Below are 18,034 nucleotides of genomic sequence, written 5' to 3' on the forward strand. Positions count from 1 at the left end.
TGAGGTCAAGGAACTTGGCAGGGGCCCACTTTAGTGAACACTTAATATTGGCTCCAATCGTAAGTCCCAAAGCTTTTATCCCTGATGTGTATATGTGTGTCTGTGTGTGTGTGTGTGTGTGTGTGTGTGTGTGTGTGTGTAAATGTTCATCTATTATGTACATGAAGTAAAATGTATTTTTAATGAAGTCCAAAGCTGTTCAGAAAATAAGGTGTTTCCTCTTCAGTCCTTTCTGAACATGTTTTTGGGAAAGATGTCAGTTTATATTTGATTCACTCAGAAATAGCTGAAAAATCATATCCAACTTTTGCCTTTTCAAAAAATAAATAGTGCTGGGAACAGCTGAAACAGCAAACAATGGACTTTGCGTTTGATGTGTTTGATAACACTTCTTGAGTATTTCTTTACAAATGATATATTTTTTCTATTTGTTGTTTTTTCAAATTTACCTGCTCATTTTTGGTAGTGTCTTGTTATGTATTCATTTTTGTAAACTGATTATTTTTTCACTTTAAATATAATATAAAATTACTATATGAAATGTTAAAAGTACCTAGTACTTTACATAATTTTTCATACATAGTAATTACATACATAGTAATTTTATATTCCAGAAATGATCCCTGCAAAATCTGAAGGCCTTATTATGACTCAAAATCTGTTGTGTACAGGGCTTCTCAAACTTTCCTGGGCATGCAGACCATCTGAGGGGTATTATCAAAATACATACTCTGAATCCGTAGTTCTGGATTTGGCCTCAGGATTCTGTATTTCTAACAAATTCCCAGCTGATGCTGACACTGCTGTTCATAGAACACACTTTAAGAAGCAAGGGTGAGGTCAATAAGCTGTGGAACCCTATGCAGTGGCTCTGGATGGAGAAGAACACGCATGTAGATTAAGTGATTTTGGTTGACATTCTGGTTTAGGGGTTAGGTGATAGGTTCTGGAACAATTCCATTTTGAAATAGTAAATGGTAAACAAGTGTTTGAAGTCATTACGCTGAGGCAAGGCTCCCTGAGTTCTGTTTGAAGTAAAGCCTCACTCTTTGCCGACTTTTGTGCTTCCTTCCAATCTTTATGAAATGAAGAGCGACAGTACCATTCTCTCAATTGCCTGGTTGTGGAGTCATAATGGTTCATTTCCATTATTTCTTAAAGTCAGTAATTATAGGTGAAGTCCAAAAAGACTCAATAAAGTGATACTTACCTCTCTAGTTTATTTACAGAATTGGAAGGACCCTCATTCCATCTTAACTTTATGATACTAACCTCTTACAATCTTTCATCTACTTTTCTACCTATTTATTAGACACTTACAATGTACCAGGGCCTGTGCTATTTGCTGGGAAAACAAAGAAACAAAGATGAATAGGAGCCATGTGCTCCCTGCCCACACTGAGCATACATTCTGTAGGGGTCAGTTCAAGGGCAGCAATTTCAGAGGTCAAAGTACATTAGGGAGAAGTGTAGCCAACCCAAAATATGCATCTCAGGGAGAAAATATGAAGCCTAAATATCGAATAACATTGCCTTCCTTCTCTGGAGATACAAGCCAGATTTTCTCTAGATTTAGCTCATTGTTTTTTTAAATCATTATTAAAATTAATGTTTTAAAAGTGAATTGCCCTATATCCCAGGTTTCAAGTTCTTTTTCTAATCCAGCATTCTGGAAAGGTGGCATTTGATTTTAATATTGTGTGAATTTCACCAAATATTTTCCTCTTTGATTCAACTATTCTTAGAAAACTAGGAGTAATGATCTTCCAAATTCAAATTTTCTATGAAGGGAGTACGGAGACTTCTTAAAAGAATGAAGATAGTTTGTAGGTACTTAGGGTATAGAGATTTCAGACGACTGTTACACAGTTCTAGACATAGAGTGCATCAAAATGTTAGCACAAAGACTCACATTAGCAAGGGCAGGAATATGAGACAGTAAGGAAATCTTCAACCAAGGAAACCAGAGCTGTCAATATGGCTCCTGAATTCAGTGTGTTCAGCTGACTCTTGCCTGATCTAAAACTGCCTTTCCAGAATGGTGGATTAGAAAAAAAACCCAAAACCTGGGATATAGGGTAATTTATTTCTAAAACATTCATTTTTCCACAAGCAAAAAGATTTTGAAGCCTAAAATAAGAATCTATGCTTCAAATTATCTGCCTACTTCTCCTGCCATATTTAGCCATTGGAAGATATGACCCTCAAACACTATGAGTTATCATTTATTAAAGACAGAGTGTAAAATTCAGATCTTAAGGTCTACAGAGGCAATAGTTCTCAACACTGGGAGTTTTGAAAGCACTAATGCCTAGGTTTTGCTCTCAGACATTCTGGATGTAGCCAGGATCCTGGGGATTTAAAACTCTCCAAGTGAGTCCAATACAGAGAAAAGTTGAGAACTATTGCTGCAAAATACATGCTCTATCTTCTTGTCCAATTGTCATATTTTACATATGGAGGGAATGAAGCCCAACAGGAACATGCGGCCTTTTTTTTCATGGCTGTTTAAATTTGATAGAGCTGCCTAGTGGCCAAGTCAAAACTGAGACCTGGGTCCCCTGATTCAGGACTCTTTTCCCTGCCCTCTGCTGGGATTCATCATGGCTGACTTACCAGCCACCACCAAGGTGTGGACACCCAGCTCTGGCAAGTGCCGCTTGTTTCTTAGCCCTGAAGATTGCTTAGATTTCTTAGCTCAATCTATTAAAGGCCCTAAATACAGAAGTTAAAATATCTTGCTCCCGAAAAGAATGGGATCATGTGAGAGAAAGGAGGCAACTCAAGGCATAATCAGAAGTTTCAGAGGACAGTCACATCAGGCAACAGCGCCATTAGTCCATGAGAACCTGACTTTACCAGGGCAGCAAGGCCGCTCATGAGCTTCCAGATGAAATCTGAGTCGGGGATAACTTGACAAAAAGGCTGGGATGATAAAACATTATTCAAGTCAAAGAACTGGTGTTGAACTTAGTTTATGTATACTGACTATTTTGCTGCAAAACGTCTCACTCCCCGCTCATGATTAGCCTCCTGGTCATGTATAGAAAACTCTGCAAAGACTTCAAGAGATTTTCAAAAGAGGTCTTCTGTCATCAGGAAGTGTTAAGTGTGCTAAGTGGATCTTAGTATAAGTCTAGCAGCTTATTTATTATCTTAGGACAAGCCATAAAATTAGCCACAGAATATCAAAGGAGTTTAGAGACATTTTCTATTGAAAGGATGGAAAAACTAACAAGTGAACAATAATTTCTCTTTGAGCTTCTCCTGAGCCTTCGTGGTAAGGGAAAGGATGGGAGAGGGGGAGCCTTGCTTTTTAAGCTGTATTTCTTCAACTTTCTTTCCTTAGTAAATTAATGGGTATTACTTTTTAAAAGAAGTTTATGATCTTATAAAGTTAAACAAGGTATATAGGTGGACTTTTCAGATCTTCTAATAAAATCATCTGAATTATTCATACCAAAGAGGGAGCCTTAGTTTGCAAAGCTTCCCAAGCGGTTCGCAGTTATAGGAGCCTCTCTCTGGTCTGGTGTTGCAGACTTTTGGGGGACATACTGCCTCTGAGAGTTAGGAAGAAAACCAAGGTGTTTTCCTACCATCACGTACTCAATACAACAATTTTGACACCAAATGTTTGAAGGATTTTTTTCCCCTCAACACAGCAAGTAATCAACTCTCCAACACACACCAGCTGGGTGTCCTACAATTTAACTCAATTCTGATACTATCTACCCGGAGGCAGCTATCAGATCCACAAGACTGCCTGCTGCTTCAGATGCCAGTCACAGGCCCCAGGTTGTGTCCTATGCTTCTGACTGATGAATTATAAAACAAGTTCAGGGCACAAGGTAGGAACCAGCCTTGAACAGGACGTCAGCCCATCATGGGACAGGAAAACACACACTGCCACACTCACTCCGACTGGCAACATCTAGACACACCAAGGAACCTGACATGCATATCTTTGAGATGTGGGAGGAAATTGGAATACCTAGAGAAAACCCACACAGTCATGGGGAGGGTGTGCACACTTCACACAAACAGTAGCTTCAGCCTGGAATGGATTTTTCTTATTAAAACTAAACAATTTGGGCAGGACATGATGGCTCACGCCAGTAATCCTGGCATTTTGGGAGACCAAAGCAGGTGGATCACGAGGTCAGGCATTCAAGATCAGCCTGACCAACATAGTGAAACCCCGTCTCTACTAAAAACACAAAAAATTAGCCAGGCCTGGTGGCAAGCACCTGTAGCCTCAGCTATTTGGGAGCCTGAGGTAGGAGAATCGCTTGAACCTGGGAGGCGGAGATTGCAGTGAGCCAAGATCGTGCCATTGCACTCCAGCCCAGGTTGGAGACTCCATCTCAACAAACAAACAAACAAACAAAAACGAAACAATATAGAATGAAACAATATTATTAGAGGACCTGCTGTATATAGAGAGAGACTCTCTACTTTCACACCGGCTTTCTCCTCAGACCGTATCATGGATTCTGTGGGCGGCGTGGCTGATGGCAGAATTATTCTGTCAGTGGCAATGGATTTCAATTCGCTTCTGCCATGACTTACCATCCAACTATCACTTGAAACATAGGAAAGAAATCAGGATACTATTTCGCAATACTTCCTTGACATTTTTATGTTAAGTATTGAAGTTATTTGGAAGAGTTTAACAAATGTGGAAACTATTTCTTGGTTAAGAATCTTTTGTTTCTTGGTTTCTACAAGTATAGATCAGAGGTCAGCAAACTTTTTCTGGGAAGAGCCCAGATAGCAAATATTTGGGGCTTTATGGGACATATGGTCTTAGTTGTGCTACTTAAGTCTGCCTTTGTAGCGTGAAAGCAGCCAGAGACAATATCTAAACAAATGAGCATGGTTATGTTCCAATAAAACTTTATTTACAAAAACAGGGGCAAGGCAGGATTGGACTGGAGGGTCAGAGTTTGTAGACCTCCGGATAAAAGAATTCAGTGAGGATGACCATTGTGTGGCAAAATACGTAGTCTATTTGTCTGAATTTCTCATAAAGATTAAAGGGCAAGCATGGGATAAAGATTAAAAAGTATCTGGATTAAAATATTTGGCCACAGAAAGAGCAGATCCAATCATAATAGAAAACAAAGATTTTCTTTTAATCAGTATTTTGAATCCAAGCTGGAAACTGCTCCTGGTACAAAACAATGCTCTATCATTGTACCCTAAGTTTCTGATTCCTAGTCAATAGAAATTTATTCTTTCCTAGATTTAAGCACTTCGGTAAAAGATATCATGGAAATCCAATGTAAAATCAAAATGATGGTTGTGATAAACGGTCCTGGGATTGGAGGAAGACAAGGATTGAGCTATAGGTGAAGGAAAGAAAGTTAAGGTACCATAGTAACAATGAAAGAGTATTCACATTGTGTTTTTAACAGAGGGATGTTGCTTTTGGTCTCAATGCTAATTGTGATTTTAAACTAAGGCAAATACATCGATCTCCTTTATTATCTTAATAGTGTTCAAGGATTGCACATAGTATGTTAGCAATTTGGTAATTTCTCCAGAAGTTTGTGTAAATATTACTAGGTTCTAATTTAAACAATGTGTCATCCAAGAGAGCAATCATCCCCTATCATTCCACCTCATGACAATTTACTGAAATTAGCAGATTGACCTCATTTACACCCATTTTTTAAAATGTAACTAAATAATACAATTAGAGCCAAGTTGGACAAATTCCACATTGAGTGCAAGTGCTGATGCCTCAGCAGCAGTCGAGTAATTAGTTAGGATTTCATGAAAATGATGGCAGATGTGTAAAAGCACGTTGTCCTATGACTTCCTATGACGCCAAAACATTGTCATCACTGAGAGGTGACATTAACAATAATAAAAGCATCCTTTGCTCAACAGGAGTTGAACTGTACTCAGACACAAGTTAAGTCACACACTCATTGTTTGGAATCTCTTTTCCATCCTCTTTCCACACAATCTGCATGGGGATATGCTGCTTCTCACAGAATGTCTGATTCTCTGTATCACATTCCCTATTGTCAAACTCTAGTAACTAGCTACCATCTGACGGTAAATATTTAGGCAGGAATAAAAATACCATTTGGATGTGCTAAGAGCCTACCCATACACTAATTAGTATAAACAGAGTCAACACAATGAATGCACTAATTAGCATCATGCATTAGCTGATTCGAAGTAAAACACCACATCCTGGAGCACTGGGAAAAGACAATGATAGAGAAGACTATAGGATTAAGAAGGCTATTATTTATCATGGGGTACGTGTTTGAACAGCTTGTAGGATATACCCTAAGGTTTACTTTTCCCTCTGCCTATTGAAAGTTGAGTATTTTCTCACATGTTGCTATTTACAAACAGGTGTCCTGATTTCTGCTACAAAAGGGTTTCCATAGAGCAATCCAGCTTCTCTTCAAACTAACATGAGAGCTTGGCAGGGGTTCCTTTTAATTTTCTGAGTTATCAAAGCCGTGGGAGGAAAACAGGGTTCCCCACAGAAGTATTCCCATTAGAGACTCACAACATAAGCAGGGACCAGTTCAAGCTTCCCCTAAAGGGATTGTGGAGGTACAGGCTAAAATTCCATCTTGGAGCAGAAATGTATCCTGAAACTCCGCAGAGAGCAAAGTTCAGCAGCAATAGCAAATTCTCTTGCCACAGCATCACACTCCTCTCTCTGGCATACATCACTTCTTTCTAAACCTGGTGTAAAGGGTGCCTCTTTCTAGGAGTCACTCAACAACCGAGCTTTCATTCATTCCTCCAGCAAGTCTTTATTGAATGGCTGCTATGTGCCAAGAGTGAGTCCAACAGATAAAGGCGTACATACACGTACATATTGTACACACAATACTGAGTTTGTCAATTGAATATTTTCCACAGCTCATTCCTGTCCACCTTCATTTTCTTGACTACATTGGTCTTCCCTAACTATGAAGTATTCGCAATCTTAAATCAGGGCACGGCTTCTTAACTCACAGTGAGTTAACTTCATTTCTTCCAACAGGTTCTCAAAGAGGAATAAGCCCCCAAGCAGAGAAAAGCTGTTGAACACATAGAGATGGACTCATGTCTACCTTATTTTTAAAGGAAATATCAGTTCTTTTCTTATAAGCCCTTCCCAGTGTAGATATTTAGAAACCCTGACTTTCAAGAAGTATTTCCTTTCATCTCTTACTACAAGCCTTTTGACTCTCTTTTAAGCTTCTTTATGTTCATCTTCTCTTTGCAAGGGATGTTTAAATTATCACTCCCCTCTAAAATAATCATTGTCTAGAGCAGGTTAACCAGATAGCCTAGCAAGATTTGTGACTGATTTATCCAAGCTGGTTACAAATGTGGATTTTAGAAGAATCAAGGTAAGTCATGGTCAAGGAAGCAGTTTAACTAGACTGATAATCCCAGAAAATGTCATGTGACAGATGAGGTTGATGGAAGCACTTTCTTCCTGGATATCAAGGCTTCTGTATATGTATTTTCCCTCCTGACTCTCTTGACTTCAGATGGAAGGCAAGAGCAGCTTGCCGCTGTAGCAAGGTTAAAAAGCAAAATGAACCAGCCCTCAAATCTGCTGCAGGCAGAGTGATGGTTTCGCTTTTAAGCATCTAATTATCTCTAAGAGGTAAAGTACCCAAAAGCCACATTGGTTTTAGAGAACACAGCCTCCTGAAGGGTCGGTTCATCTCCGTTCAGCTTGGCCAGGGCTCCTCTGCATCCTCCTCCTCCCCTCCTGGACTCTGGCTGGCTTTTCAGTCTGAAGTCTTCTGCAGAGTTTCTGGTAAACTGCAATGCTTATCAACCAAGCTCCTTATCCTCAGGAGTATATTAAATATCAGATGAAAACACTGCAGAGTTGGACAAGCAATAATTTGGTTTTACAATAATTTCTAATGATTAGAGCAAGCCGAATTTCACTTGCAGCAGTTAGAGATTAAGAGGAAAAACTGAGATGAGCTCACCGGCTCTCACTTGGTTTTCAACAGTCTGGGAACAGAATGTGATTTTTAAGCTGCAATGTCCAGAGAATACAAAAAGAGATGCAAGCCAGCGCGGCCCTTATACCGAGCTTAGTTGTCCTTTTACAAAATCATGCCATTCAACATCTTCTCTGCAGTTGGTTTTTTTCCAAAGTGGATTTTGCCCACTCCAGGTGTCACTGACCAAAAGAACTCTGAAGACTTAGTGGGTTAAAGGCGAGTCCAACAATGATTAGGTGGGGGCTATGATTGAAGCCATCGGGAAGGCACAGATTGGCTGCTTCAGCATCTTAGCCAGGTCTCTGAATGTATTTGAGATTTATTGACCCTCCCTGTGTCACACTTAACGATGCCCTGAATACTGGGTGTTCAGCCACTACCAGAAGAGGCCAAATTTGGACTCTACCCTTGAGGCGTGTGTAAACCAGATGCCTCAAAAATCACTACCTCAAGAAGAACAGTTAGTCAAATGCCACCACACCATAAACCGAGTCTTCTATTCTTTCACTCTTCATTATTTTTTTCTTTAAAGCAATCATCTGTGTCACCCTAAGAGTTTAACACTGCCCACTTTACTGTCTTGATGAAAAAGCGTATTGATTTATTTTCTCACTCATTCACACATTCATCCAACAAATAGTTACAGATACTGAACTTGGCACTGGGTAGACACAGAACTTTCATTCTGGTTGGGGAGAAAGACAATAAGGAAGTAAATAAACAAGGTAATAATTATAAATTGTGATAATGCTGTAAAAGAAATAGTGTATGGGGGGAAAATGGTAATGGCTACTTTAGATTAGGTAGTTCTCAATCTCTGTTTAAGAAGAAAATTGGGCTGGTGCAGTGGCTCATGTCTGTAATCCTAGTACTTTTGGAGGCCGAGTTGGGCAGATCAGTTGAGGTCAGGAGTTCGAGACCAGCCTAGCCAACATGGTGAAACCCTATCTCTACTAAAAATACAAAAATTAGCTGGGCCTGGTGGCGAGCACCTGTAGTCCCAGTTACTAAGGAGGCTGAGGCAGGACAATCACTTGAACCCGGGAGCTTGCAGTGAGCAGAGGTCATCCCACTGCACTCCAGACTGGGTGACAGAGTGAGACTCCATCTTAAAAAAAAGAAGAAAATTGAAAGACCCAAAAATATATGCCAATTTATGACATGTCATTGTGTGGATTCCTAGCACTTACTCATCATTTAGTGATTCCCTCATCTTGCTCAGAGGGATAGACTTCTTCAGCACTGGTGATTGGTAAAACTCTTCTTCCTCCCACTGCTCCGATGAAGACTCATGCCTGGGTCCAGTTAACCAGGAGGGAAGTTTCTCTGTGAGGGCTCTGGAGAAGAAATCCTTCTGACCAAAGGTTTAATATTATTGTTAACCATTGCCCTTAAAAGTGTTCCAACATGAAGAGCAAACCCCATAAGTAGAATAATGGAAGCATTCGCCATATCTAAGCAGACCTTCTAAGGGTCTCTGCTGTATTCCTTTTGCATCGGCAGGTGGCCACTTGCTAATGTTTAAGTTGATGAGGTTATGTTGTGAGTTATTCTAAACATGTAAATTGGGAGCATTTGTAACAAGGATATATACATGCTATGCTTCTTTTTAGATAATTTTGTGTTGTAATAAAGTTATGGGGAAAAGGCCAGTTTCAAAATCCTTGGAAGCATTTATCCATTTGGAGGGAATTTTATTTTAAAATCACTTTGTAACTTAGATTGCTCCAAAAATATTTTAACCTCTAATGTCCAGTGTGTTTTTAAAATGGAAAGACCATTGTGTCCATCAAACCTCTTCCATGGAAGATATACTCTGTAATCTCATCTGCCTAAACACTCCTCACACACAATAGGGTTATCAGATAAAATAAAGGCCACCCAATAAAATTTGAATTTCAGCTCAACTGAAATATTTTTTAATTGCATGGGGAATGTTTTTACTAAAAAATTATTCATTGTTTATCTGAAACTCAAATTTAACTGGCATCTTGCATTTTTATTTGCTAAATCTGACAACCTTACCCAAAGAAAAGATCTGAATCCCTGACAGTTCTAAGCATCACTCACCACCCTCACCATCTTCATTCCATTCCTGATTTAAGCCTGGTCTTCAAAATTAAATGGGAATATTAATTAATACTAAGAAACAAAATTTGGTATAAAAGAGGACTGGCATTACAGAGATTAAAAAATACAATTGCCACTGGCCTGGAAAATAGGGAATTAAAGCAACTTTTAAGAAATTTAGGTATGCAAACTAGATCATAAACATCCTCATTTTCAAAAACTTCTGCCATAATTAATGTGCATAAACTTTTTACAGTTGAAACCTAGAATATCGTAGGGCTTAAGCCAGAAGACAAAGTATCCTCTAAATTCTTGAAATCAGTCAATACTATGGTCACATTTATTCTGGTATTTGTACTAATTTGGTGTGATTTCTTAAAATCACCTAATTCATTCATTCATTCTCTCTCTCTCTCTCTCTTCCTCTCTGTCTGTCTCTAGTTACCTAAACAAGAATAAATACCTGACAGTTATTGACAAAGATGCATTTGGAGGAGTATACAGTGGACCAACCTTGCTGTGAGTAAGACATACAAAAGAATATTTTAGTCTTTTTGTTTGTTTTACTTTTTTGGAACAGATGGAGATATTAAGGGGAGAAGCTTATGTTCAGGGGTAGAGAATGTTGCTGTCTCAGGTAAAGGCTTCTGTAATTTCCCTTTTCCTGGCTGTATAAGCTATGTCTTAGAAGAAAGTCCTTGTCCTTTGAGACTCAGAAGGCCCCAAGCTTCAATATGCCATCCTGATCCCTGATCAGGCAGCCACCTTGGTGTATGTGCTCATAGAGGCTCTGTTCATGGAGCAGCTGCTGTTTGAAACATTTTGAAATGCAAGGCCCACAAATAGATGGAAGGCTCACTAGTCTTTGCAGAGAAAATGTACCTGAATGCACATTGCACAATGCCTGGCACAAAGAAGGAAGAATATAAAGGATAGTTCAACTCATTTCTGGAAGAACTTACAATCATGGGGAAAGATGGGATAACGACATTTTTAAACAGCATGAAAACATACATATTTGTGCATTTCCTTTGATTTACATCCCCACCTCCAATCAGTGATCAGGTTCTATTGATTCTGCTTCCCTCGAGCGTCTGTATCATCACAACCTTTCTCATTCCCTTGGTTTTGCCTCAGTTTGGAATCTCATCATTGAGCATCCACTCTAGCCCTTGCCAAAGTGGAACACAGCACCCCGGAGATGCACAAGATAATCTGTTGGGGTGAGAGGAAATATTAGAGGTTCTATTTATACTTGCATTTTTTAATAAGAACAAATTAAGTTGTATTAATCTTTTACTTATAGATGGCCATTGTCCCTCAGGGGCCAGGTAGGCGGTGGATGCCTCCTAGAAAAGAGGGAGTGATCCACAGTCCTAAGCACTGGATACCTTCACTCTTTTACCTTTGACAATTTTATTTCACTTTCAGACTGAATCCACCCAGTTAAGTGTGTTTAGGGTCCTATTCTCTTAACACATAGGCTCAGAGTGATCTTGAAAATCTGCTGTGCCACGCACGTGGAGTTCACTGTTAATTCATGGCAAAGTACTTAAAAGCATTATACATTTTTCTTTTTATAAGGAGACAAGTGGGGGGGAAAACGTGTTAACCTTTTCTGTGTGATAAAGTCCCTGTCAGTAATTTTTAACCTGGAAGATATTTTTCCATAACACTTTTATATCTGCTTCTTCAAGATTAAGGTACTATTTCACCAAGTAATAAGAAAAGTCATTGCTTTTTGAAAGAAATGTATGCTTTAGAGAAAGGTTTTAGAAACAGGTATTTGGAAACATTCACATATTATGTGGATTTCCTGATAAAAATGATGAATGCCATAAAATTTCTGTTTGATTCAAATCAGAAATAGAATTTTAACCTGTTTTTAAATCTTTCAAATTAAGTTTGTTGTGATTATTGCACCCATCTTCCTAAATTCAAATGCTGAAGCCTTACCCTCCAGCACTTTAGTATGTGACTATATTTAAAGGTAGGGTCCGTAAAGAGGTAATTAAATTAAAATGAGTTTAGGTAAGCCCTAATCCAATCTGACAGGTGGCCTCATAAGACAAGGAGATTAGGATATACAGACAGACACCAGGAATGGGTGCTCACAGAGGAAAGGCCACGTGAAAATACAGCAAGAAGGCGGCCACCTGCAAGCTAGGGAGAGAGGCCTCACGAGAAACCAAACTTGCTGATACTTTGATTTTGGACTTGAAGCCTCTGGAACTGTAAGAAAATACACTTGTGTTGTTTAGATCAGCCAATCGGTGGCATTTTGTTACCATGGCTCTAGGAAAATAATACAGAGTTGCAAAAGGTTTAAAATCCATGTGTATAAAATGTGCAAACGAAACACCTTCAGATCACTTTGCAAAAACAACTGATTGACATCAGAAAATATAAAATTTCATTAAAAACATGTATTTAATTACTGAATTAGACTGAAAAATGAGAATCTTAGTTTAATAAACTCAGTCAAGCCTACTCTATTCTTGGTGAAATACCCATCTTTGGAAATTTTTTCAACTAGGACAGCCATTTAAACCAAAATCAAAATAAACTAAACCAGAAGCAGGCTTTGCACAGCCATAGCCAAAAGGGTTAAAAATAATTTTCAAAACTAATTAAGCATATTTGATAGCACTGCTTTTGCTTTAATGAAACTTTAAAAAAAATACATTGCTTATTCTCATTGCATTATTTTAAGATGTATGTTTAGTGTGTTATAGTATATATAATATTATATTACAGGAATACATGTATAGAGTTCGTGACTATTCATATGTTAGTGATATACACTCAAATATTTTTCACTTATTGATATGTGAGATTGAAAGAATTTGAAGACCAATAGTATAGAGCAGAACCACTCAAAATGAGTTCATTTCAAGGTAAGTGGCTGTCCAGGATGTACATCAAAGCACAGCTTCTTTTTTGGAGAAAGTCTTGTCATGAAAATGAAGTCAACCAAACTTAACAGTGTACTTAGTTGAAGTAGTTGGCTTACATCTAGCATACGTTTCTTATACTTGGATGGTAAGAAGTTATTGGCCAGTGGGCACCATACTTTGAGTAGCAGTAGTCTAGATGATTAGAGTCTCCAAATCTGGCCCCTGCCTTTACTTAGCCTTGGTTCCTCTCAAATCCACCCTCCCCAAACCTCTTCGGGTTTATACGCCAATAGGATCTTAAACCCCATACTAGCCTCCCATCCCCCTCAGGATAGAGGTCTTGGTGTGACATTCAAGACCCTGCTACAAAATTCAGCTTTGTCTTTTATACCACTTTACACCTCTAACCAATGATCCATCCATATTGAACCTCTTAGCTCCCTTAATTCTCCAACCTACGTATACTGTTATGCCAAACTCTTACTCTTTCTGCTGTCTGGAAAACCTTGCCATAATCTTACCTGTCTGATGAACGACTACTGGCATTTTAATATTCAAGATGACTCTGCAGTCATTCTTGGACCTCCTTCTTCTTGGGGAAAAATAACTACTTTTTTTGTACACCACTACATTATCTGTCTGTCTATCTATTTACCTACCTACCTACCTACCTACGTATGTATATATGTATGTATGCATATAAAATGCGCCAGTAACATGTCTTTATCTCTCCAAGAGACCCTAGCGGGCAGAATTGTATTTCTACAATTCTAATTCATATTATAATGCCTGAAACACAGTATGAGCTTAATAAATATTTGTGAAATTCATATGGTACCCAACAACTAATTAAAGCATTCTTCTGTAAACACTATGGCATGTAAAGAGCAATCATATTTTAAAGATATTTTAGCATGTTGTCCTCAGGGGAACGTGTCCATTTCTACTTCTTTGGAAGTGGTCAATTAAACTACCTACTTCTACTGCCTAGAAGTTGTTTTTTATATTTATGGCAAGATTTTCTACGAGACTCTCCCACCAAGTTAAGAGTATTTGCGCAACTGCTTGAAAATGCTTTCCCTGCCTTTTGGTGGCATTCCAGATTGTGGAAAGTGACAAAGATGCAGAGTTATACCTGGAGTTGACTCCCAGCCCCATCCCTTACTAACTTTAAGACCCAAGTCTCAAGTTGCTCATATGTCAAAACAGAATAACATAAACTAATAAAATTTAAATAAGATAATAAAGGAAATAAACATATCCTCAATGATGTTAGACATTATGATTATTTTCACTTCTTCCTGAACTTTGATATTTGTTATACTGATCTGTTCTAATCTCTCTGATCACCCTTCCCCATTTCTCTTTTTAGCTCACTGCACCGTTCCTCAAAATTGGCTTCTGTCCTGGGTCCTGTATACCTTCTCCTTTGGTTAAATCATCTGCTCACATGTGAATTTGCTCATCATGAGATATGAATCTGCTTATCATGAGAATGTGAATTATTCCTCAGTTTTGGGTATCATATCTTAGCTCTTATTTGGCCATTCACCCAGCTGGAATTCCCTCTTTGCTCCCTGTCATTTCTATCCATTCCCATCAATCTGCTTAAACTCTCCTTAGCCAACCTTTGAAAATGTACAATATGCATTTACTGAGGACTTGCGATGCTTGGGACTCTTTATTGGGAGCTGTCAATAGGGGAGGGTCATTGTGTTCAAGGACAGTGAGTGAAAGGCCTCATCAAGAAGGTGGCAATCCAGAAAACACCTGAAAGAAACAAAGGGACAGACCTGGGGACAATCTGAAGAAAGAGCATTTTAGACAAGTGCAAAGACGCCCCCAGGTGAGAATATACCCAGCATGTTTGAGGAAGAGCAGGGAGACCATTGCCGCTCAGAGTAAAGTAAACACAGGGAAAAAGTAGAAGCTGTGATCAAAAAGATGACAGGGTTAAAGATCAACTTGCAGATGGCCTCAGAGGCCATCAGAAGGTCTTTTGATTCGCTCTTTAGATGGAGGGGAAGCCATCGGAGCATTTTGAGCACAGATGTGTCACAGTTTGACTCATATTTTCATAGGAACATGCCGGCTGTTGTGTTGAAAATAAACTGTAGGGGACCAAGTATGGAAGCAAGAAGACCACTTAGAGTATGCCAAAATAATACAGGCATGAGATGAAGGCAACTTGCAATAAGGCAGTAGCAGTGGAGATGATGAGAAATAATCTGACTATATTTTTTAAGGTAAAGCCAACAGGACATGCTGATGGATCCGATATAAGGGGTAAAGGAAAGGAAGGAATCAGGGAGAACTGTAACAATTTCTGACTGAGCAGTTAGGAGAATGAGATCACCATTTCCTGAGATAGGGAAAGGTAGTTTGAGGTCCTGTGATATGTGCAAGCAGGCAGTGACATAAGTGGGTGTAAAAGTCACAACAGAGGTCAGGGCTAGAGACATATTTGAGACTCTTTGGAATGTAGGTGCTGATAAGGGGATGCAGGTACAGAGGAAATCTCAAAAAATGAATAGAACTAAGACTTCTGAACTCTCCCCACCGAAGTGACTTTCCCTGATCATTTTTTAAACATTAAAATGACAGTGCTTCTGAGACAATATAAATAAATTAAAGAGTGTGAATTTTCAATGACAAAGAGTAGGAGAGGCAATCATGTGAGTAAGTGATGAATGTCTTCAGAAACCAAGAGAGAGCTGCACGCTAAGTGCTTGAGTGGGTGAAACCAATAAAATGCAAACTAATCCAAATCACAAAATCTAGGAAATATTTTATCAATTTAATGTTAAGTGTTCTGCAAATAAGAATATAGGTGACATTGAAGCTGGTCAGTCTCATTCTGCAGTCAAGCACTACTTCTTACTCATCCCAGAAGAAGACTTGAATTTGCTTTCTGTTAAAATGTCATCACCAAGACTCAAGGATAATAAGCACAGCTGGGGTTAGAAGGCAGGTACTGTTTTGAAAACAGATTTACATGAAAATTTACATTCTAAAATGTAAGAACAACAATCCTCTTATCCACTCAACTCATACAATATTGGCCTCAGAGTGTATACCCTCCAAGTAGGAGATGAGAGTACTGAAGAAGCTGACAGTCCCAAGGAAAAGAAAGAAAAAAAAACTACAAAAAGAATCATTGATAGTCTCTCAAAGTCACCATAGTAATGCCCACCAGCCAAAAAGCTTCCATACACAGCTTCCCATAGGCCTCCCTCACAAACAAGAACAGACAGCCAAGAACCAGCAGACCTTTGAGGAAAGCCATTGACATGAGAAACATTAATGTCTTGTAGTTTTCAGTGTACAGATCTTTCACCTCCTGGGTTTAAATTCATTTCCATTTTTGGTTTGGTTTTGATGCCATTATAAATAGGATTGTTTTCTTTATTTCTTTTTCTGATAGTTTGTTGTGTATTTATAGAAACACCACTGATTTTTGTAGGTTGACTTTGTATCCTGTAACTTAACTGAATTCGTTTCTTAGTTCTAATAGTTTTTTTTGGTGGAGGCTTTAGGGTTTTCTATATATAATGTCATCTGAACTCAGAGACAGTTTTTCCTCTTTCTTTAGGATTTTGATGCCTTTTATTTTTATTGCCTAATTGCTCTAACTAGGACTTCCAGTACTATGTTGAATAGAAGTGGTGACATATAAAACAAGGACTAGAATAAACAGAAAAAGGAACTTGGAAGGAACAGAGACAACGCAAGAATCACAAGAAAACATTTGTAAAAGTTATAACAAATATCCTCAGAGAGACAGTGTTTAACATGCACAAAATACTTCCTTATACAGGAATATTCAGAAAACAATAAAAGAGCTTTTGAAAATTAACAATATGAAAGCCAAAGCCAAAAAATTAAGCAGAAGTTGTTAAAGACAAAGTGAAAAAACAGCACTCAGTAAAGAGAGCAAAAAAAAATATGAAATAGAGGAAAGAAAAAATATGAAAATTAGAAATTTAAGCCAGGAGATCCAAAACCCAACTAACAAAAGTTTTAGGAAGATAAAACAAAAACTAAAAAAGAAAATAATGTAGCAGATTTCCCATTAATAAAGAAAATGAGTTTTCAGAATAAAAAGATCCACAGAGAACGCATATGGCAAAAGAAAAAGTGGGAGAGCATGAAGGTACATCATAACACATGAAATCAATGAGATGAAAAGAATAAACTAAAGATGTCTAGACAGATAAATCATGTGGCCTGTGCAGGCTGGAGAACTGGAATGCCATCAACCTTCTCAATGGCAACATTGAAAGAAGAGCACAGAAAGAATACACCTTTGAATTCTGAAGGGAAAGTCTTTTAAAAACTACCAATCAAGCATGATTGATAAAATAAAGACATTTTCTGACATGCAAAGTCTCAAAACCTTGATTTCCTCTTCTACTTTTCTTGGAGCATAAACCAGGAAAGAGAAAAATGAGAACTTTGTTAAAACAGTGATCAACACAGAAAAGAAGCAAATAGAATTCCCAGGATGATCACAAAGGGAGGTCCTACGAGTCTTGAGAATATGACAACTACATCAGAGCTGAAGAATGAACAGCTCCAAGAGGAAGGTCTTCTAGAAATAAAAGAGGATTGGCCAGGCACGGTGGCTCCTGCCTGTAATCCCAGCACTTTGGAGAGTGGAGGCAGGCAGAGGCAGACAGGCCCCTCAAAGTCAGGAGTTTGAGACCAGCCTGGCCAACGTGGTGAAACTCCGTCTCTACTAAAAATACAAAAATTAGCCAGGCATGATGGCGCGTGACTGTAGTCCCAGCTACTCAGGAGGCTGAAGTGAGAGAATTGCTTGAACTCAGGAGGCAAAGGCTGCAGTGAGCCAAGATCGCATCACTGCGCTCCAGCCTGGGCGACAGAGCAGGACTCCGTCTCAAAAAAAAAAAGGATTGATAGATTATTTGATGGAATTCATTGTGTGAAAAACTGGTTTTAGAGGTGTTTTATAAAACATTGGGGCATGTAGAAAACTTAGCAAGAGGTTTGTTCAAACCAAGACTTCGAAATAAAAAGAGAGAGACAGATGGACATCTTATAGGGGAAAAAAAA

At 38.6% G+C, this 18,034-nt stretch overlaps 1 protein-coding gene across 2 annotated transcripts in view; it reads left to right on the forward strand.

Annotated features, from left to right (window-relative positions):
- Positions 1-18,034, forward strand: part of TSHR (thyroid stimulating hormone receptor) — a 151,169-nt gene that overhangs the window by 119,897 nt on the left and 13,238 nt on the right. For both annotated transcript variants that reach the window (XM_017505936.2, XM_017505938.2), the window contains one exon: positions 10,503-10,580. In XM_017505936.2, the coding sequence (XP_017361425.1) occupies positions 10,503-10,580 (78 nt within the window). The remainder of the gene's footprint in view (positions 1-10,502; positions 10,581-18,034) is intronic.

Source organism: Cebus imitator, unplaced genomic scaffold (genome assembly GCF_001604975.1).
Source record: "Cebus imitator isolate Cc_AM_T3 unplaced genomic scaffold, Cebus_imitator-1.0 Scaffold345, whole genome shotgun sequence".
In the NCBI taxonomy this organism is placed as follows: Eukaryota; Metazoa; Chordata; class Mammalia; order Primates; family Cebidae; genus Cebus; species Cebus imitator.